We start from the raw sequence: 23,389 nt of genomic DNA on the forward strand, positions 1-23,389 counted from the left end.
ACTGCAAGGAATAGATGTATACGGATCCTGGGAACAGAAAGATTTCTTATCAGTGAGCTGGTTTGCAGATTGTCCCGATCCATCTTAAAGTCTGTCCCCTGTCTTTAATAGTTTTTCTTATGTTATAATCCTTTATAAGGACAGCTTGAGTATGGCATTAAATTTTAATAAGATCTCTTTTCTAAACTCTAAGATTTTAATGGGGCTTGATAAGGTACATGTTGAGAGATTGCTCCCCCTTGTGGTTGAATCGAACTTGATGGCATAGTCTGAGTAAGCAGTCACCCGTTTAAAACAGAGCATAAAAACATGACTTGTGCGCGGTTTATTACATAGACTGGAATGTTAAAAATGGCTTTACCTGTTGCTAAACATTATAACTCTAGAAAAGTTAAGTGCATTATTTGAATCTTTGTTAACAGTTTCATGATCTGTAAGTTCTGCCAAACTGGCATTCACATTCATAATGTTACTGTAGATGTAGGTTACAGTTAAGATCCAAGCATCTCTTGGATACTTCAAATGATGGGAAATATCTTGCAACATTACACTCTAAAATTTAGGCACTAAATTCAGATATCTAGTTAAATCAAGTTCTCATTGAAATCAGAATCATCCTCTTTTTTGACTCTAAGCTTTTCTCTAGCCAAGTCACGTAGTATGATTTCACACTCTTTGAAGTTGAAGCTTTCGAAATAATTTCTTTATTAGAAACATCAATTTCCAGTTTTTCCCATCAATTCTACATATTACAACAATGCCTGTTCTTCCTCAGGAGGCTAAGGAGATTCGGCATGTTCATAAGCACTCTCACCAACTTTTAGAATGCTTTTTATGGTGAATCTATATGTGGATGCATCACGACTTGGTATGGCAACTGCTCTACCCAGGACCGTAAGAAACTACCAGAAAAGTTGTGAATGCAGCCCAGACCATCACACAAGCCAACCTTCCATCCATCCATTAACTATCTACACTTCTTGATGCCTCAGAAAAGCAGCCAACATCAAAGACCCCTCCCACCCCAATTATCATCTCTTCCAATCTCCTCTGTCAGGCAGAAGACAACAGGTTAAACACACAAAGGTTCAAGAATAGCTTCTTCCTGGCTTTTTTTAGGCTTCTGAATAGACTTCAAATTTCAAATCTAATATTGAACTTGCTTTTTGTGGACCTTCTTTGCAGCCATAACTTTGTACGCCTTGCTCTGTTCAATCATCCTATGATCTTTGACGGTTATGATCTGCCTATGCTGCACGCAAAGTAAAACTTTTCACTGTACTTACGTACATGTGACAATAATAAATCAAATCAAATCGTTATATAATAATTTCAGCAACACATCCTTACAAGATAACACAGTGGAGCTGGTGGAACACAGCAGGCCAGGCAGCATCAGATGAGCAAGAAAGTTGGCATTTCGGGTCGGGACCCGGAACATCAAGTTTCCTGCTGTTCTGACGCTGCCTGGCCTGCTGTGTTCCTAATGCTCCACATTGTGTTATCTCTGACTCCAGCATCTGCAGTTCTTACTATCTTTGACATCCTTATGAGACCCTGCTTTTATTTCTATCTTCAATTTATCCACTAACTAGTGCAGCTCAGACTCAGCCAAAGGTTTGAATAACATTCAAGTTTATAACCCTAGAAAAGCCTAAACAACAGGCACAGCCAGTGGGAAGAAAGCGAGAAGCTAACTCCTGGGATGAGGGAGCTAAGAGCAAAAGGTTCCCTTAGCATCTTTCATTAGGAGAAAATTGGTTGATTTAAAGTAGTTCTTCAATGTCTGAGCATGTCTTCTACCATATCACAGGTCTTTCTTTACAAAATCCTTCATTTTACCTACTTAAAACCTATCGAATTTCTAATTTTTCAGGATGAAAGGTCATTGACCTGTAGAGTTACTGTTTCTCTCTCCAGAGATCTGGACAGATAGGGAAAAAAAATGCTTTGATGCAGATCTCATTCAGGTCAGTTCTCAGTAACTTCTTTTAAAAGATTATGGGTAAAAAAAAAGTGTTCCCACAGCTTTCTTCTAGCTCATTCCCTGTGATAAAACACAAAAACAAAATGCAGGGTCACTGATCAAAAATGCTAACACCTACACAATTCGCAGATGCTGCCTGTCCTACGGAGTTTCTCCAATACTTCGTTTTTATTTCGGATATCCATCATTTACAGTATTTTGCATCTGGATCAGTCCTAGTGATGTTGAGAATTCCTCAGAATTCTTAGCTATAATTGTCCCAAGAATCATGACCCAAACCTGGACACAGCATTTAAAGTACAATCTGAATTGTTAGCTGTGGACTTGATAGACTGACCAGAATGGCTCATCCCATGAATGATTTTCCATAATCCAGAAGTAGGCTAGCACTTCCAAAACAGAGGAAGAAATTATTTGCAAGTGGGTGAGTGCATGGTAAATCTGCTACATCATTGTTAACAAAATACATCAATTAAATTCAATGTTTTAAAATGTTTATAGTAGTCAAATGATTTGCCAGTATTACTCAGTTTGAGAAAAAGTCCACTTAATGTAGCCCGGTGACGTAGAGCATTCTAGACACATCCAACAGCAGAACACAAAGACACTGTTACAGCACAGAAAGGAACATCCTTCAGCACTCAAAATGACTTCGCCTGTTGGCTAGAATCTAGCTCGGTGTTGTCTTGACTGCAGGTTCTGGGAATGTTACCAGAACTGATCCAGTCAGCATCAAGCAATGGGAAAGCAGCAGCAAATGAGAATTGTTTGAAGGTTTAACAGGGCCCCCTCAAAACCCAAATATTGGCTGGGGCCACCACTGAATATGATGTTCAAGCCATCTGCACACAAACATTTCCCCAAACCAAACTGAATTTCAAATTTATTTGTGCCCATAAACATCATTGATAGGAACTGGACTTTTGAAAATGAGGAGGGAAAAATATTTATTAATTGTTATATTAGCAATAGGTTATTGCATTGAACTGCAATCATTGCAGGTTTCCAACTGATAGCATGGTTTACATGTATTTAGCAGGGAAGGGTGTAGAAGAGGTTGAGGGGTTTGTTTAATTGATCAGTGTACTAATTTATAGATAAACAAATAGTAATAAAAGTTCCAAGGCTGGAATAGTGTAAACAAATCTCTGGTTGCTAGTCTGGGGAACCAAGAGCGATCAATTCCTTGAAGTGAGGAAATGGGAGGGAGATGCCAAAAGTGGGCCATAATCACAGCCTCGCTTGATGAAAGCAGCAAGTCAGTGACAGTCTGTCCTCGCAGCCCAGTTCGGAAAGTAGCTGGGCTGAAGATTGCAGTCTCATAGAAATCCTTCTTTGCGAAATTGTTCCTGGAGAATGTCTTTATACTCGTCAAAGCCACCATCCACTCGCTTCACAGTACCACAGCCGCACACCCACAGCTCCTTGCACACCATACGGATCAGCCGTTCATCGTGAGATACCAGGATCACTCCACCCTGTCGTCAGAGCAGACAGCATTATTGCAGCAACAGCAAATTCAACATTAGCTTTTAAAGAACAATTTAAAAGGACCCTGACTCAGGGAGTAACTCTCTCAACTGAGGTGGAAGTTTGCAGTTCAAGCTTCATTCCAGAGAGCTGAGCCCATAATTCAGACTGACATGACCAGTACCGTTACTGAGGGTACAGCCTCTTTCAGAGAGGGTATGAAAATGCTGCCTCGGGTAGAAGTAAAAGATCCCACACAATGCTTAAAAAGTAGCAGGGTGGCTTCCCTTAGCATGATGGCATATATTTATCTGTCAATTAAGAACGTTCTTAAACTATCCTTGACTGCAAGGCAACTGGCACAAAAAATGTATGGATAACTTGCTACAAAGGTACAGGGGATTGGTGACACTGCACCTGGAGAATTGGTGCAGTTTTGGTCTCCTTAAATGAGGGATATCCTTGAAGTGGGAGCCATAAGACCATAAGACCATATGATATACGAGCAGAATTTGGCCCATTGAGTCTGCTCCACCACTCCATTCTCCTGCCTTCTCCCTACACCCTTGATCCTCTTATCAATAAACAGCTTATCTTGGTCTTAAATACATTCAATGACTTGGCCGCCACAGCCCGAAGCAGCAATAAGTTTGAGTCACCAACCTCTGGCTGAAGAAATTCCTCATGTCAGTTCTAAAAGGTTGCCCTTCACTCTGAGGCTGTGCCCTTGTGTCCGAGTCTCCCCTATTAATCGAAACATCTTCTCCACATCCACTTTATTGGGGCCTCTCAATATTTTGTAAGTTGCGATCAGACTCCCCCTCATCCTTCTAAACTCCATGAAGTACAGACACTGAGCCCTCAACTGCTCCTCACACAAGTCCTTCATCCCTGGGATGATTTTTGTAAACCTCCTCTAGACCCCCTCCAACACGAGCGCATCTTTCCTATTGTGACCAAAACTGCTCACAATATTTCAAATGCAATCTGACCAGAGCCTTATACAGCCTCAGCTGCTCTTGAATTCTAGCCCTCTTGAAATGAATGCTAACATTGCATTTGCCTAATTGCCAAATGAACTTGCATGTTAACCTTAAGAGAATCCTGAACTCCATTGTGCTTCAGATTTCCAAAGCCTTTCCGCGTTTAGAAAATAGGCTACGCCTTTATTCTTCCTACCAAAGTCCATAACCTCTCACTTTCCCACATTGTATGCCATTTGCCACTTCTTTTCCCATTGTCCTAGCATGCCCAAGTCCCTTTGCAGCCACCCTGCTTCCTCAACCCTATCTGTCCCTCCACCTATCTTTATCACCTGAAAATTTACCAACAATGTCCCCAGTTTGTTCGTCCAGATCATTAATGTGTAGTATGAACAGTTGTGGTCCCAACACAGACCCCTGCAGAACTATACTAGTCACCAACTGCTATCCTGAAAAAAATTCCTTTATCCCCACTTCTGCATTCAGCCAGTCAGACAATCCTCTATCCATTCTGTGCCCCTAACACTATGGGCTCTTATCTTATTTAGCAGCCTCCTATTTGGTACCTTGTCAAGGCCTTCTGGAAATCAAAATACATCACATCCATTGAGTCTCTTTTGTGTATCCTGTATCTTTACCTCCTCAAATAATTTAAGCAATCAAATAAGGTTCACTGGAATGATTCCTGGGATGAAGAGGTCGGTTTATGAGGAAAGGTTGAGCAGCTCAGACCTATGCTCATTGGAGTTCAGAAAAACGAGTGATGGTCTTATTGAAACATGTAATACTCTGAGGGGGTTTAACAAAATGGATTTTGAGAGAACATTATCCCTTGTGGGAGAATATAGAACTAAAGAACACAATTTCATTCTCCTAATTAAGAGGCAATTGAGAAGAAATGCCTTTTCTCAGAATTGCTAGTCTTCAGAGTTCTGTTTCCCAGAGAGCAGTGCATACTGGGTCTTTGAATATATCCAAGGCCGGATTAAGGAGATCATATACTGACAGCGGAATCAGGGTTCTGGAACAGGCAGTAAGCACAGGTAAGGCCACAAACAGATCAGGGATCATCTTACAAAATGGCAGTGCACGCTGAATGGGGCACTTCTATTGGTTATGATCGAATCATCAAATGATTGCAAGATCATTGAAACAGATTATCTTGATAATATCTCTGTTAATCTTGCTGTGGTTAGATTTGCTGCCTGGTTTCCCACACTTGAACAATAACTACACTTCGAAAGTAATTAATCGAGTGGAAAAGACTTTGGGATAACCATGGTGAAAGGCACGATAGAAAGGAAAGGAGAAAAGACAACACAAACTTTCTTACCAAAGGTCAGTATTAATAGACTGGGGCTGTCATTTCGTTTCAGGTTCTTGGAGCCAGATTCAGACCCATGGAATATATGAAAAGCTTTGCGTGGTATAGGGGTGGAGTCTAGCATGTTTATAAAATTCTGTTTGCCATTTGGCAAACAAGTATTGATCAATATCCAGCTGCAAAATGTCCAGGAGGTGGGGGTCACATAGCAACCAAGAATGGAAACTGTAGGTATTCCATCCCCACTTCCCTCTAATCCCTGACAAATTGTCCCAACTGTACTGCTACCAGGATTTTGTTTTAATTATTTTGTGGATAAAAAGAAACAATGAAACCAAATCTAAAAATCTGACAAATTACTTTCTCTGTCTAGCCCAAAATTGTGTAGATTGTTTGCTACAAGGAGTTATACAGTATGCAAACAGACCTTTTGGTCCAACTGGTCCATACCGAACATAATCCCAAACTAAACTAGTCCCACCGGCCTCGTTCGCTGATTAGGAACTAAATTGCATAATTAGCACTGGTTGGTAGTCTCAACTCATTCATATAGTGCAATCAGGGGAACTTTAACCTTGTGTATGCGAACAAAACGCAAAGAGGAACAGCAGAAAGTTTTGTATTTTACTTCCTTAGTGACCGAAAGGTGGAAGACATTGAACACTAGGAAAAATACATGTCTGAGGCTGGAATGGCTTGCCAGTGACTCTAAATGATAAGCAATTGTTTAATTGGCAGACAAGGGACACCTCCAAGCATTGGCTACATCTGAAATCAGACCCCGAGGTGGAGGGGCAATATCTAAGATAATAGTCGGTAACAGGCTTATGTAGCCTCTAATGGACAATAGCAGAGGTTGAAGGGTGGATGCCATGATCAGTTTGCTCATTGTGGTGCAGGAAGCCATTCAAGTGGGAAGGGGTAATACAAATGTAGTGATAGTAGTAGTCAGTATAATCAGCTAACAGCAAGAGTCCAGTAGGCTGTGTTTCCTGCCAGTGCCAGGTTTCAGGAAATCTGTTCCAGATTTTTAAAAAGATTAGTTATGCGTAGGATGCATGTGTTGCTGGCAATTAATGTCCATCTCGAAATGCCCTGGAGAAAGTTGTGGTAAGCCACCATCTTGAACTACTGCAGTCCTGGAGGTGTAAGTGTACTTTATGTTGTTAAGGGAGTTTCACAATTTTGGCCCAGTGACACTGAAGGAATAGTAATATATTTCCAGGTCAGGAATGTGTGTGGCTTGGAGGGGGAACTTGAAGGCTGTGGTATTACTTTAAATTTATTGCCCTTGTTCTTCTAAAGGATTGTAAATTTCGAAGGTGATATCAAAGGAGCCTTGGCAGGTTGATGTAGTGCATCTTGTAGATGAAACACACTGCTTAGAGTGTTGTTAAAGCTGCATCCATCCAGACAAGTGGAAATGATTCCACCGCTCTCCTGACTTGCAGTGTCTTAGAGATGCTGGACAGGTTTAGGGGATTCAAGAGATAAGTGTACTTGCTGCAGAATTCCTAGTCTCTTTACTTGCTTTTGTAGCCACAGGAGGGGAGGCGATGCCTAGTGGTATTATCGTTGGACTGTTAATCCAGAGACCTAGATAACATTTTGGGGACCCGGGTTAGATTCCTGCCATGGCAGATGGTGGCATTTGAATTCAATAAAATACCTAGAATTAAGAATCTAATGATAACCATGAATCCATTGTCGACTGTTGGAAAAATCCATCTGGTTCACTACTGTCCATTAGGGAAGGAAACTGCCATCCTTACCTCGTCTGGCCTGCGTGTGACTCCAGACCCACAACAATGATTCTGAATGATTCTGAACTACCCTACGGACAATTAGGGATGGGCAATAAATGCTGCCTAGCCAGCAACGCCCTCATTCCGTGAATGAATAAAGAATAAAAAGCGCACGTGGCTGGTCCGATTCAATTTTTGGAGAATGGCAACTCCCTGGATGTTGATGGTGGGGATTCAGCAATGGCAAGGTTATTGAATATCAAGAGGAGATTGTTAGATTTTCTTTCTTGTTGGAGATGGTCTTTGCTTAATCCAAGCCTAATTTCCAGATATTGCTGCATACGCACACAGGCTGACTGACAGGACTTGTAGTGGGAGAAAGATGATCCAGTTGCTGTGGTCCATGTACATAACAAATAAGTAAGATCAGAAAAGAAATTCTGTAGAGGGTCTATGAACGGTTCGAGGATAAATTAAACAGCAGGACTTCAACTGCAATAATTGCAGTTATTACACGAGGCATGAGCTAACTGACATATGGTAAACAAGTTTGGACAGTTAATGCATTGTTCAAACACTGGTCTGGGAGAAATGGGTTTCAATTCATGGGACACCAGCACCAGGTTTGAGAAATTGGAGCTGTATTGTTGGGATAGCGTTTACTTAGAACATGCAGAACTGTGTTCTGTCTAGTCATACAATGAGGGGAGAGAAGGCCTTAAACTAAATAACGATGAACAAGGAAGAATTGATGGAAGATTTTAAAAATTAGAGAGAGAACAAGTCAAAACAGCAAGATAGTGAGAAAGGAAATGATAATCAGAGCATCTCAGGAAGGCACAGTGTACAAATTTAACAGTGCATTACTGAATTATGCTAGAGATTGCGAAAAAGTAAAAAGACAGAACTAAAGATTCTCTAACTGAATGCTTGTTAATTAATAATTAATCGCAATTAAACAAAAGGATTGACAACTCAACGGAGCAGTTCTGAGACCTCTGACTTAAAACCTAGTATAATGATTTGGAAAAAGCAACCAAATGTATGGTTGCCTAATTTGCTGATGACACAAAAATAGGTAGAAAAGTAAATTGTAAAAGAGACAAAGGAATCAAAAAGATATACATGGGTAAGTGTGAGGGCAAAAAAAAAGATGAAGTGTAATGTGTAAAAACGTGAATGCATCCACAGTGTATGTTACTTCCTCAAAGAACTCCAATAGATTGGTTCAACATGTTTAACAAAACCACGTTAACTCTGCCTGATTATCTTGAAGTAATCTAAATGCCCTATAATTTCCTGTTTTCTGTCTCCTTCCCTTCGGAATAAAGGAGCTATATTTGTCATTGAATCAAGGGAGTTTTGGAAAATTAAAATCAATTCTCACATTAGCTACTTCTTTTAAGACCCTAAGACAAAATCCAACAGCCCTGCAGCTCCAACAATTTACTCAGCATCACTTCTGAGGATTGTAATCATCCTGAGTCCTTACCCCTCATTTCCTGATTTAGAGCTGCTTCTGGGATGTAACTTGCATCCTCTATAGTAAGACTGATGCAAATTACCCATTCAATTCATCTGACATCTACTTTTTCTCCATTATTAATTCTCTAGATTAACTTTCTATAGGACCAATACTTAATCTGTTAACACTTGCATATTTGTTGAAACTCTCATGAACTGTTTTTATATTTCTTACCACCCTTCTCTTGTACTGTAACTTTTTCCTAATTCATTTTCTTGGTCATTCTTTGCTTTTTACAAATTGTCTGTCCAATTTTCTGACCTGTCACCTTTCTTTGAACAATTATATGCTTTTTCATGAAAGGTTAAAGATAGTAACAATTTTAGATAACCACAGACTGTGCACCAGTCCTTAATTTTTTCCTTAGTGTATAGAATGTACCTATTCTATGCATTCTGAGATATCCTCTAAATGTCTGCCATGAGATCTCTTTTGACCAAATCCTTTAACCTAATTTCGCAGCATAGTCGCTATGCCCTCAGTTCCTCTCCACCTTCTCCTAAGTGTCCTACACCCTCAAGATTCCAATCTCAATCCATCTCATTTTGCAGCATGTCTCTGTAATGGCTATCAGAACATATTATTTATTTATATTTGTGCTCTGAATTCATCTTTGTTCAAATGTTGTGTGCATTCAGAGAGTTTCCAGGTTATTCGTTTTGTAAAATCTAGTTTTATCATTAGTACACACTTACATTTTTACTTTCCATCCCGTTCTGTCACAGTCTGTTTGCCTTTTTCCATATTTCTGTGGTCATTACTCTTCAATTTACCATGTCTTCCTAAATTTGACCTTATCCCCACTATTTAGCTTAAAAACACTTCTTTTCTCCAGCTGTGTGGCTGGCAAGAATATTAGTTCATCAGCTTTCACCTAGAATGGCAAGGCAGGCTTAATGGGCTGAATGGTCTACTCCTATTCCTATGTTCTTATGTTAAACCAAGGCCTGATTTGCCTTCACATGAAGAAAGAAAACGCGTCAAGACAGATTTCTAAGAGTTACGCTCAGTATGTTGGTCAATATTTATCCACTAACGTAAAATTAGAAAGACACATCATCATTATATTGCTGTTTTTGGGAGTTTAATTTGTGATAATTGATTGTGACATTTCCTATGCTGTAACAGTGACTATACATCATGAATACTTCCAAGAGGAGATCATGACGCAGTGGTAATGTCACTGGCAGGCTAATGATCCAGGAACACGGGTTCAATTTTCACCGTGGCAACTTATAAAGTTTAAATTTAATTAGTAAATCTGGAATATAAAGCTGGTGGACCACAGCCGTTCAAGAAGGCAGCTCACCACCATCTTCTCAAGGGCAAGTAGGGATGGGCGATATAATGCTGGCCAGCCAGCAATGCTCACAACTCACGAATGAATAAAAGAACAGAATATTGGTGACTTATGATAACAGAGATCGTTCCAAAAACCTATTTGGATCGCAAGTCCTTGAGGACTAGAAATCTGCCACCCAACTTACAAACAGATGTACTGGGTTGAGCAGGCCGCTCGGCACCTCGAGCCCTTTCCGTTCAGTAAAATCATAGCTGATTTGATTACTCCACACTTCTGCCAATTCCTGATAATTGGTCACACCTTTACTGATCAAGGATCTCTGCCTTGAAACTTTTCATGAATTCTGTTTCCACTGCCTTTTGAAGAAGAGTTCCAAAGACTCAGGACCTTCAGAGGAAAGAATTTTCTGTTTCTGTCTTATCTGGTCTACATGCAACTTCAGACACACACAGTCCTGATTTTGCTTTTGGAAGTAGCCCTTGCAAACATTTCTACCTTAAATTTTTGTAGTGCGTTTCCCAATGCCTCAATGGTCTCCATGTCAAGATGGTTTGTAGGTTCATCCAGGATGTAAAAGTTGGGCCTGGAATTCAAAAACAAATATTACATTATTCACAATAAGTGAATGAAATAACAAGCCTCGCATGATCAATAAGACAACATACTTAGCATAAAGGCTGCAGATTTATACCATAAGAAGTTTAGGACTCTCCCATATCAGTCAGCAGCTGAAAAAGACAAGGACTTAAAGAAGATCTAAGAAAAAAGCAGGGAGTTGGTGGAGAAATCCACAAGAGCCAGTGCAGCTGTGATGGGCCAAGCTGCCATCTCCTGTAGTATACCCTTCTGATTACCAAGACTGCAGTACGGGCTCAAAAGCTGATTTCAGCAGACTGCAGGGTAGAAGTTACAAGAGACAACGTGTTTGAGCGCGCGAATGTTCAACCATATTACCTGGTAAGCATTTGCATGTGGAACCAGCATGGAGGACAACCAACTTGGCTTAGAGGTAACTCTCTGATGCTCAGAGTGATTAATATTCACTGGGAAACAATACTAGAGAATGAGCTAACCCCAGCTAAAAATCAAAATCTTCAAGGAGATTACTAAGAGGAGAATAAAAACAAGAGATAAATAGAAGTTGCATGAATTCCTTGGGCATAGGCTGGAGAAAACAAATATTTCCCACAAGGTGAGTGAGGCTGAACAGTAGATCAGGATGTGGGTGGAGGGAGAGAAGGAGAAGAAAACTGGAGCAGCAAGACCTAAGTGGGGGAGGAGTTTTGACAATACAAGCAATTGTAGGAGACGAGAGCACTTTGGCTCTTGTGAACTTACATAGATGTCAGTTCTGCAATAGAAAGCAGCTGGTATAGTGGGAACAGCAAAGAACTAGCATCTCCAGGAGGAGGGAAAATAAGAGAAGAATGGCTGAGTTTCCAGACTGAAATTCAGGGAGTTAGTGTTTACTCTGCAGCAGAGACCAGGTGAAATACACGAACAGAAAATAAACATCGACCAAGAAAGACATGTTGCTCACTGGGCCATTGTCATCTGTGCAAATGCCACTCTACTCTTCTGTCCTCCAGACAAACTGGCAACTGGCCGGACAGCCAGGTCTCCTGATATCCCATAGCCACCGAGCTGGTGTCGGTATTCCTCCTCTGGCCTCCCTGCAAACACGGGAACAACAAACACAAGAAAAACAAAAGTAGCAAATGGGTCAGTGTCAGTCCAGTATCTGTGATATGGTGAAGCCATAGAGCATTCGGTATGTCTGGATACAACCGGAAACCAACATCAAACTCGGTCAATATATGCACTTTTTTCACTATATAGCATCACTCCTTGGCTTCTGGATGAAATGTGTTTGGGGGTGTTGCTCATGAACTACAGGAATGGCAGGACCACGGAGAGGAAGGAGAAGGTGATGACAATGTTCCCAATGTCATGTACTAAACTCAACTAAAAGTAGTTCCAATTAGCAGCCCTAACACCCTTTCATGCAAATTTCACAAATATCTTATTTGTATCTAGGCTCCAGAGCTATAGGACAGTGTAAAGTAGATTATAAGGATGGTAGCAGCAATACAAGGTTACTAACTGTCAAAAGTTGACTGTGCAGAGTCTCTGTTCTTGAAAACACAATGTTGAGTGTGTGAAGCAGTCTTTAAAATTATACAAAGTTTTGATTGTTAGATAAACATTAGTGTGTTTGTGGAGAAGAGAAAATCTAAGGGCCATAAATATATAGTCTCCAAGGAATCCACGAGGAACCTCGAAACAAAACTTTTTTAACTCAGATTAGAACTTGGTACCACAGGGAGTGAAAGTGAACAGCATTGATGCATGTAAGATCAAGTGAGAAAAATATATGATAAGGTAAGAGGTGAATGGTAAGAGGTGAAAGTCAGTGGAGCTTCAAATGTTTGCATGAACTGGTTACACATAGAGTGGCTGATTTCTGTGTTTTTCTCCCCTGTAACTCTAGGTATTTAATCTTGGGATTTCTGCAAGCCAACATTGAATTAAGAGCAAGCTATTGGCAGAATTGTCCAAGAGTGAGTTCTGGCTTTGTGCAAAAACGTCCTCAATCCAGAATTTTACATTTAGCCACTCCAGTTTAGGGATTTTCAACCCGAATGTAATGGTTTGCAACACTCAATATCTCCACTCTTATGAGCACTATTCCTACGATAGATTCTCGGTCCTCCTTACCTGGAAACTTCGATGCCAAGAGTTCGACTGAGCTGACGTTCATTTCCAACTGGTCCACGTGGTGCTGACTAAAATAGCCAATTTTTAAATTTCTGTCCAGAGAAAACAACAAAAAATGAAATTGTAGCAACAGACAGAACTGTCATTTATCTTCCCCTTGCCCTGAAATAGTGACTCAAACTGGGATGCAAGTGCACTGCCTTGTCCATCCCTCCTGTTAGGACTATAGGAAAGAGCAATTTGCTCACACTTTCTGCCTTGGTTCAAACACAGCTTCTTTAGCAACATGGGCAATAACTTTTTTTTTTTTTTTAAAACAGAGTTATCTAGAAGAGACAATGAATTATAGTGCTGCTAAACCAAAGAATATAATATAATGCTGGAGCCAACTTGAAGTGTATTCATTTTTCTGATAAAATTGCTGTCTGCTCATATGAAATACAATATAACAAAAGGTTGCACTATAAGAGTGTGGGTAGGTTCCAATCTCATAAAGACCAACCCCTCAAAAAATGAAAAAGTAAACATGAATCAAAACAAATGTTTTAAACTGACATAAAACAGCCTGTAGCAAAGGCCAGGTTAGGATGACTGGAGAGGCAGAAACACAGGGGAACAAAGCACCGGGAAGGTAGAGAAAATAGAGCATTGGCTGACAGACAGAATATAAGGGTAAGGGGAGAGCGGTTTAGAAACAGGTCCTGAGACAAATTTTCAAAATATTACAGAGTTATAGTTTGTAGGACATCTTTTGGCAAGCATCTTTAACATTCCAGCCACAGAGCTGCTGATGTACAGTACATGGAGGATAGCCAACATTCGAACATTAATCTATTGTAGAGCCAAGGATTTTCCTTATTGATCCAGTGTACTGCATTTACACATACCTTTCTTCTCGATGTTATGTTTACTGCCTTAAGTTCCCTTCTCACTTTCCACCCTTGGGGGCCATGGCTGATTAAGGGCAAATGATCTCCATTAAGCGTCAATATTGTCAAAACATTCTTCACCCCACGTGACTGGATGTGCTGTACTATCCAAGCAGTTTCCCAATGCAACATGTCAGAGATCCAGGGTAGGACCACATTGCAATCCCATCAGTACAATCACTCATATGCAGAGGTTTGATACTGTCTCAATGAAATTCAGAGACTTGGGTAAACTCACAGACATGTGTAATTAAGCCCATGGAAGCTCATCCATTTTAACATTGCCTCCCTGTATGACATTTGAGCATATTTGGTTGCACAAGATGTGGATGTTGCAAGCAAAGCCGACCCTTAAAGACAGACCCTTTAATATAGCAAAACATTAAAGGCACACCACAGAAAAAAATTTACTGAACAAAATTTGACACAAAAGGATATCAGGCAGGTGACCAGAAGCTTAACCAACGAGGAAGGTGTGAAGGAGTGGCTTACAGAAGGAAAAATGGAGAGGTTTGGGATTTTGGGAAGTGGTGCTCATAGATATGGAGGTTCAAAGAATTAGAGAGAACATGATCATGGAGGAATAGACAGCATGGATGAAAATCTTCTAACTGATCCACGCTAACTGAAAGTTGAAGCAGGTTGGTAAGCAAGGGGTGATAGTTCTATTTCCTTCACTGGGTGTGGACATTGCTGGCATTGAACTGAGAAACCTGCTAAGTCATTTTAAGAGGGCAATTAAGAGTCAACTGCATTGCTGTCAGCTTGGAATCACATGTAGGTCAGACCAGACTTGGGAAGAAAATCTGCCATTCTTACGGACATTAGTGAACTAGATATGTTTCTACAATAATTGAAGATTGTTTCATCAAAACATAAAATAGGAAGAGGAGAAATCAGCCATTCGACCCATTGAGCCTGTTCTGCTAATCAAAATGATCTTGGATGATCCACCATCACAATGCTATACTACCACACACTCTCGAGCCCTTAAGTTTTCATGTCTCGAAATCTATTTCTTTCTTAAATATATTCAGTGATTTGTCCTCTACTGCCTCGTGTGGTTCAGAATTTCACAGCTTTATCACTCTCCAAGTAAAGCAATCTTTCCTCATCTCGGTCCTAAATGGCCTACCCTGTATCCAGAGACTGTCTCCTTGTTCTAGGCCAGGGGAAACATTTTCCATGCATTGAATCTGTTCAGTCCCGACATAAATTTACATGTTTCAATGAAATCCTTCCTCATTCTTATTCTTCCAAACTCCGTTGAATATCATAAGACGTAGAAGTAAGCATTTTATCCCTTGGAGACAATAAGGACTGCAAAGACTAGAAGCAATAAGGACTGCAGAGACTGGAAGCCAGAGTCCATAGGTGTGAGGTTGGAAAAGCACAGCAGGTCAGACAGCATCTAAGGAGCAAGGTAAGTCAACATTTTGGGCCAAAACCCTTTATCCAGCTGGCTAGTGGGGTGGGGGAGCCCAGACAAAAATAGAGGGGGGTGGGGCTGTGGGGTAAGGGTAAGAGAGATGGTGATAAGTGGATGCAGGTAGGGGGTTATTATGATTGGTCCATGGGAAGGTTGGAGCAGATAGGTGAACAGGAAGATGAACAGGTTAGGTCAGATCTGGCAGGAGAGAGCTAGACATGGAATATGGCTGGGGGTGGAGTGATTTTGAAGCCTGTGAAGTCAATATTAAGGCCATTGGGCTTGACACTTCCAAGACAAAATATCAGGTGTTGTTCCTCCAGTTTATGTTTGGCCTCACTCTTGACAGTGGAGGCGACCAAGGATGGACATGTCATCAGGGAAGTGGGAAGGGGAATGGGAATTAAAATGGATGGCAAATGGAAGGTTGGATTGGTTGTGTGCAGAAAACAGATGCTCCGCAAACCAGTCCCAGAGTCTGTGTTTGGTCTCCACGATTTCGAGGAGACCTCATCGGGAGCAACAGATGCAATAGATAACGTCAGACGAAGTGCAGGTGAATCTCTGCCGGATCTGGAAGGATTGTTTCGGGCCTTGGACAGAAGCGAGAGGGGAGCAATGGGGGCAGGTGCTGCACCTCTTGCTTTGCAGGGAAAGATACCCAGTGTGGTGGAGGAATTGGTGGGGAGTGTAGAGTTGATGAAGGAGTCGCACAACGAATGTCCTTTTAGTCCTCACATACCACCCCACCAACCTCCGGATCCAAAGCAGCATCTTCCGACATTTCCACCATCTACAATCAGACCCCACCACCACCAAGATATGTCCCTCCCAACCCCTGTCCGCTTTCCGCAGGGACTATTCATTCAGTGACTCGCTGTGATGTTGGTGGTGGCGGCAATGGTGTCGGGGATGTGGATTTGCAGTGGTAATGCAATTGAATGTCAAAGGTTAGATTCTCTCTTGTTTGCCATGTTACCACAAACTGTACCTATGAGCATGTCTGATACCCTGAACCGGTGTCAGGTCTCCAAGCAGTATCTTTAACAGTGTTGTTTTACCAGCCCCGTTCTCTCCAACCTGTTGACAGAAGACTGTGATTAGAGGTTGCCAACAGTATACAAGGACTTTACAGTAACAACCATAACAGTCTAAAAGAAAGGAGGGCAAAATGCACTAAATGGCAAGTTTGCTGAAGCATGTGCTGAACATGCAACTTCTGTAGACCTTTTAATGCATAGTTGCATACTCAATGTACTGTCCAATGCCCATTGAAGCAGCTCCTGCCGGCGAGACCATAGTACTTTCAGAAAACAAATGCCCTAATGGGCATTCCCTACTTCACTAACGGTTGCAATCCCATCAAAACTTCACTTACACCTCATCCCTGTAGACCATCATTGTCTTCTCTTCCCCATGTTGAAAGAATCAACCCGGTCTGATTATAATAACATAAATATTAGCGACTGACTGGTGCATTACCTAAATGGCCATTACTGGGTAGTGATCCTTTTTGACTCTGTGAAGAATCACATTCTTAGTCATTACTATTGCATCCCCTATCTTGCCCTTTCCTGCACTGACTCTTCAATCAGGGCAACAGACAGAAGCAGGTACTTGAACTATGCCCAAGGGAACTGATGCCAGTCATTGCAGCTGCAGCACTAGCCTGTCTTAAAGAAAATGCTGGGAACCCCAGGCAGGATGTATGTTTGCAGATGTGTATCCGATAGTCTATATGCAGTGAATAGTTTGCAGAAATATAATCATTTGGCTGCAGGAGAACAATGGACATTCAAACTAAGAGGCAAGTGCTATCCTTAGTCAAGCAAAAAACACTGCAAATTTTAAGATGGATACAAAAATAAGGGAAAAACCATACATACAATGCAAATCCGCGAGTCCTGGTCAGCTGACACAGACAGATTTACAAAAATGCGATGCTCAGGGGAGTAGCTGAAGTCCACTTCAGTCAACTGTAATATTGGAGGGGACAACTTCTCAAAATTGTCAGGAAATCTGCAGAGGAACACAATTATAGAATCTCAGTGCACACAGGGAACACAATGCATGTCAAATCACTAACAAAGTAAGTGTAATACTTTACACCATGGGGGGGGGGGGGGGGGGGGGAAGACATTAGTAAATTAAAATAACATGTCCTGTTCTGTCTTCCTTCACTTTTCAAAGCTTTAGCAATAACATGCCATGTCCCACACAGCAACTGAACAAATTACAAATCAATGCTTTACTATATTATGACATTATGAAAAGATTTTTTCGGTAAAGAGAAAAGCTGTTCAGTTCAACCAACTGCACCTTTCAAAACAGATTTCAACTCCACCAACACACCTGCTCATCATATTCTTCATTCCTTCCTACCTGCGTACAATATTTCTTAATTACTGCATTCACCAGAAGCACACCTAGTCATCACAGCCCTTTTCATACAACATGGCCTTCCTTGGTCATTTATTTTGAAACTTAATTCTCTTCAACTTAACAAACCCTCTCCGCTAATTCCTCACTTTCCTTCTCATGGCTAACCATCTAATTTTAGCTGTTTCTCACAACACCTGACTAGTTTGCAATTGGTGCTGTCAACCCAAATCCTCCAAGTCCTCTGTGCAGTTCCAGTAACTATACTATTGGAAGGACATGATTACAGAGAGGTGTAGAAGAGATTTTCCATGATATAGCCTCAAGACATTAAAGAACTATGTGGAACGACACTTGAAATGCCATAGCATACAAGATTGCAGGCCAAGTGCTGGAAGACAAGGTCAGAATAGATGAATGTTTGATGACCAGCACAGACACATTTTACAGCACTGAAAGAGGTCTTTCAGCACAAAGTCTGACTCTAAGTAGCTCCAATATCCTCTATGCAAGCATTCAATTTTTCTCTATGCAACTGAAACAGAGGAATAACTGCAATCTTTGACTCATGTTTGAAGCCAGCTGTATTGCAGATATTAGTGGTCCATTTCTTGCCTGCCACATAGAAAGCTATGTCTTAATTTTCACCCAATGCACCAGCTTTTACAGGCTTTCGGAGTGGATTTTCAAATGCCCCAGCGTAAACACAATTACTTACTTGTATGCTGCATCACTCCATGATTTCATTGTGCCAAACTAACCTTATAGTCACCTCCAGTTCCTTTTCAAGAGGTTTCAGCTCTGGCCTGAAGGAATGAAACAATGAAGAGAAATTCAAGATACGTGAAAAACAATTACATAACCCAAATACACAATTGCAAAATTAAATCCAGACATTCACTATAGGTCAAAGTCTCAAGAAAAGCAAATTAGAAGTGAAGGTGGACCCTTTGTTTAAGATCGTCAGAGATTCCATCTAAAACAATAACCTGCCTTCCTTACACCATCTGATCACCTCTAGCATTTTGTAGTTTGGAACTTTGATCTGAATTAAAAGTTATATGCTGTACATTCTTAATAATTGCAAAACTTGAGTTTTAAAAATAAAATTTTAAACACTGCAACTTCTGAAAAGAATTTCAAGACTTAAGATTCCTTTCTTTTGGCTTGAGATGGATTAATATAGAAAAAGTCTACAAAATATCTTGTGTTTAAGATGCTTGTTCAGCTGTTGTGCCATGTCATAAATCAGCAATTTATACTTCCAAAATATTGAAACAGGATACCAGAAATACACAAGTTTAAATCCATTTGCATTCATTTTCAGGATGAGAGTGCTAGTGGCAAAGCCAGTATTTATTGTTCAAGTCTAACTGACATTGAGACGGTATTGGTGAGTTGCTTCTCTGAGCTGCTGTAGTTGTGTGCAAGTACTTGTGCTGTTCGGGAGGGAATTTCAGCATCTTGGGATTGCGACCAAGTTGGTCCACCAGCAGAGAATAAACTCACTTGCAATTTCCCAACACAGTTTACATAACTACATTCATACTGATGATGACTCAGAACCTGTAAAAGGTGTGGAGCAGGGAAATATAAGCCCAGCACTATTATCCTGTGAGCACAAAATACCACGGCATGGCACACATTCTTGGATAAAGTATTTAGCGTTTCAGGCAAAATTCCTCTTCACAACTGAAATAGGGCTTGTACCTTGTATCATTTGACTGCACGATAGCTATCATTTGGTTAAGGACTCACTCCAATATAACAGCACAGATAATACTTCATTCCACCTGTTGTCACTGAAATGGATTGTATACCCTCAGAAGATACCTCTTTTTGCTGATCGGATACAGTTAGGCTTTAACTGGGGTCTGATACACAGCTAACCTGAATTTAGAGTGGATATCCGAAGTCATAAGAAACATAGGCTGCTTTATACTGGCTCTGCAACATATCCTACCCTAGCAACACAAAATAAAGATTAATAAAACATTGGAATTGAGGTTTCAAGATTGTGGTCTCCCTGCACAATAGAATTGAGATTAACAATTTACAAGATTTTTTTTTAATAAGTTGGACAAAAAGTTGTTTCATTGCCAGTGTATGAACTAATTGCCCTTCAACAGTTAATTAAGGACAACATGTTACTTAAACTCTGCCTCAACCACAGAACTGTGATCACTGCATTGAAGCAATGGACCAAAGCAGCAATATCCATTATGTGCAGTTATATTGGACAAAATGGTAACTGTTTTTCTCTCTGGGCTGCCAGCCCAGTCAAGCTCTACAGCAGTTTGTTTTTATTAGATCTCCAGAATCTGCGGTACTTCGTTTTTATTCTAGCACTTAGTGTGTTTTGTAAACTAGACCTTCAAAACACGTGAACCTTAAGCTTCAAGTCCCCAACAACTAACTTTGCATCTGAAGCAGTCGAAATGAAGTCAGATGCAAAGAACAATAAGCCTGAATACTCAGCCACAGTGCCATATTCGTAAATTGTCTTTCTGACATTCATTACCAGAACATCCAATACTTACAGTTTCTCCAGCAGTTTCAACTTGCTCTGTACTTGAGAAGCTCTGTTGGCATTGTATCGGAATCTGTCTATGAACACCTAACAGGTTCAAAAAGATTAGACAATTAAAACAAAACGAACTCCTTGATTTCACAAATATTCAGGCTCTCAACACAGTAACAGGAATGCTTTGGAGCTCCGAGAGTTTACTCCACCATTCATATAGGGCGGCATGGTGGCTCAGTGGTTAGTACTGCTGCCTCACAGCATTAGGGATCTGGGTTCAACTCCACCCTTTGATGACCGTATGGAGTTTGCATGTTCTCCCTGTGTCCGCATGGGTTTCCACTGGGTGCTCTGGTTTCCTTCCACAGTCCAAAGATGTGCAAGTTAGGTGGATTGGCCATGCTAAATAACCAAGAGTGTTCAGGGATGTGTACGTTAGGTGCGTTAGTCATGGGAAATGCAGGGTTACAGGCTAAGAGTAGGGGGAGGGGTCTGGGTGGGATGCTCTTCGGAAGGTTGGTACAGACTTGTTGGGCCGAATGGCCTGTTTCCACACTGGGGATTCTATTCTATTCTATAGCTGATCTATACCTCAGTCCACAAATCCAACTTTCCCCCCCATACCCATTGATACTCTTTCTCCTCAAAATTTTCAATCGAGGCAGCCCCACCCAATCAGCAAGTGTCAAAAGGGAGGATTCCAGATTCCCAACACCATTTGTTGGAAAGGTACTTCATGAATGATTAACTAAGAATTGTGCTTTCTTTTTATATTAGATTCACCAGCAGAGGGAATCATTTCTCTGTATCTAAACACAATCATTTTATTACTGAAAAGTGTCATGACAGACTTCTACCCAACAGTACTGTATCCCCAGAGCTACTAAGGACAGACTTGTCTTCAGCAGTCGTGCAACCCAGTGTTAAATAGCAACAGACCCATTCTCACCAGTACCGTACCCCAGTGTTATACAATGACAGTCTGTCCCCAGCAGTACTGAGCCTTGGTTTTATATAGTGACAGACCTGTACCCACCAGTACTGCATCCCTGCATTACTTAGGTTTTACACAACAGTTAGATTTCAAATTATGAAGATCAGTAATACTTTTTACATTGGCCCCAAGAGTAAATATTAGATCCTCACGGCATAGGAAAACTAATGAAAGTCCTACATCAGCTTGACACAATTTACTGTACTGCTCCCAGCAAATCCCACCATCCAGTGCTGCAATTAAATGGTCTGTAAGATTGCTGAGGCAGTGTTTAAAACATATTAGAATCATACAAGGATAACGATGAAATGGAAATAAATCAGAATGTGAAAGTACTGCTCAGCAAATCACCCGTTACTTTTTTTGTTCCATCTCAACCAAAAGTTTTGACTGGATTACAATCCAACAAGTGCTTTCTGTTATGTTGAATTCACCATCAACAGTCACCAAGCTATTCAGGAATGGAGTGCAAGTCGGAGGTGCAAGAGAAAAAACAAGGAGAAGGGTGATTGGCATTACAGGTGGGAGATCTGATCCTGTCATCCAGGCTTCAAACCTTTTAGCTACTTTTCTGTGGCAGTGATCAGAGCTGACCATTCTATTCCCTCTTGAACAGGGCAAAAGGCAGTGTGGCCGATTTAACATCCCAATTGTTTATGTAAAGTAAGATTGGCCAGTACAAACAGAAACTGAGGGATTAACCTGGGCCTTTTAGTATGTACAAGCCAGCACCACACTGGAATACTCAAATACTACTCCGCCCAAGGGAGATATTTTTTAAGAAAAAAAATTACAGCAAGATGACATCGCTCCACACAATGGTCTTGAACTACTTGCACATGCACCACTGCAGGTTAAGATGACATCCATGCTCCAATGTCAATAGTTACTTTCAATCATGCACACCACCACCGACCCCCACAATATGCACCTCACGTACAACATGTTTTAAGAACCTCAAATGAGGAAATATCTCAACTTTTAAGTTGTGTTGAACTAAAGTAACAAAGATATTCACAAGTTAGAAAACAGAACCACCTCAGTTGAAAAAGTAATTTGCTTTACAAGATACACAATCTTAAAAACATGTGACTTACTGAAACAAAAAGATTTTGAGGAGACTTGACAGCATAGACACGAAGCGGTTGTGTCTCCTTCTAGGAGTGTCTTGGACTAGAGGCCTTAATCTCCGAGTAAGGGCACACTCATTTAAGACACAGATGATGTGATAGCACTGGACGGTGTGCAGAGGAGATCTATCAGAATGGTGCCTGGGGGGTGTGGGGGGAGGGAACGGGGGGGGTGGTGGTGGAAAAGAGGAGGGTGCGGAGTGTGGGATGGTGGGGAAAGAGTTACAATTATCAAGAGAGATTGGATAGACTAGAGTGCTGTTCCTTACAGCACAGGAGACTGGGAAGGGACATGATTGAGATATATAAAATTGAGGGGCATGAACAGGGTACACAAGAAACTTCTGCCCTTGATGGATCAATAATCAAAGGGCATAGACGAAGAGTCAGGAAGTTTAGAGGGGTGTGAAGAAAAAGCTTTTCACCTAGAGGGTGTTAGGAAACTGGAACTCATTCTTTGTAAGGGTGGAAGCAGAAACCTTCAATATTTAAGAAGCATTTAGATGCACACTTGCAATGTCAAGGCGCACAAGATTATGGGCCACGTGATGGAAAATGGGACCGGATAGTTAGGTAGTTGTTTCTGACCAGCACAGACTTGATAGATTGAAGAGCCTTTTCTGTGGTGTAGATAGAGTCATGCAGTCATACAGCATGGAAACAGACCCTTCAGTCCAACTAGTCCATGCTGAACAGAATCCCAAACTAAACTAGTCCCACCTGCCTGGTCTTGGCCCATAGCCCTCCAAACCTTTCCTATTCATATAAATGTCTTTTAACCATTCGAATTGTACCCACATCCACCAAATCATCAGGAAGTTCATTCCACACGCGAACCACCCTCTACGTTAAAACCTTGCCTCAGTTTTTTTTAAAAATCGCTCTCCTCTCACCTTAAGATGTGCCGCCTACTCTCGAAATTCCCTATCCTAGGGAAAAGACAACCACC

At 41.0% G+C, this 23,389-nt stretch overlaps 1 protein-coding gene across 2 annotated transcripts in view; it reads right to left on the reverse strand.

Annotated features, from left to right (window-relative positions):
* Positions 1 to 2,464: 2,464 nt before the first annotated feature.
* abcf3 (ATP-binding cassette, sub-family F (GCN20), member 3) overlaps positions 2,465 to 23,389 on the reverse strand; it is a 93,476-nt gene continuing 72,551 nt past the window's right edge. For both annotated transcript variants that reach the window (XM_048604258.1, XM_020510875.2), the window contains 8 exons: positions 20,333 to 20,409; positions 18,554 to 18,598; positions 17,300 to 17,432; positions 16,405 to 16,493; positions 13,056 to 13,147; positions 11,878 to 12,010; positions 10,833 to 10,920; positions 2,465 to 3,465 (listed from right to left, as the gene is read on the reverse strand). In XM_048604258.1, the coding sequence (XP_048460215.1) occupies positions 3,307 to 3,465; positions 10,833 to 10,920; positions 11,878 to 12,010; positions 13,056 to 13,147; positions 16,405 to 16,493; positions 17,300 to 17,432; positions 18,554 to 18,598; positions 20,333 to 20,409 (816 nt within the window). In that variant the 3' untranslated portion in view covers positions 2,465 to 3,306. The remainder of the gene's footprint in view (positions 3,466 to 10,832; positions 10,921 to 11,877; positions 12,011 to 13,055; positions 13,148 to 16,404; positions 16,494 to 17,299; positions 17,433 to 18,553; positions 18,599 to 20,332; positions 20,410 to 23,389) is intronic.

Source organism: Rhincodon typus, chromosome 13, assembly GCF_021869965.1.
Source record: "Rhincodon typus isolate 14 chromosome 13, sRhiTyp1.1, whole genome shotgun sequence".
Lineage (NCBI taxonomy): Eukaryota > Metazoa > Chordata > Chondrichthyes > Orectolobiformes > Rhincodontidae > Rhincodon > Rhincodon typus.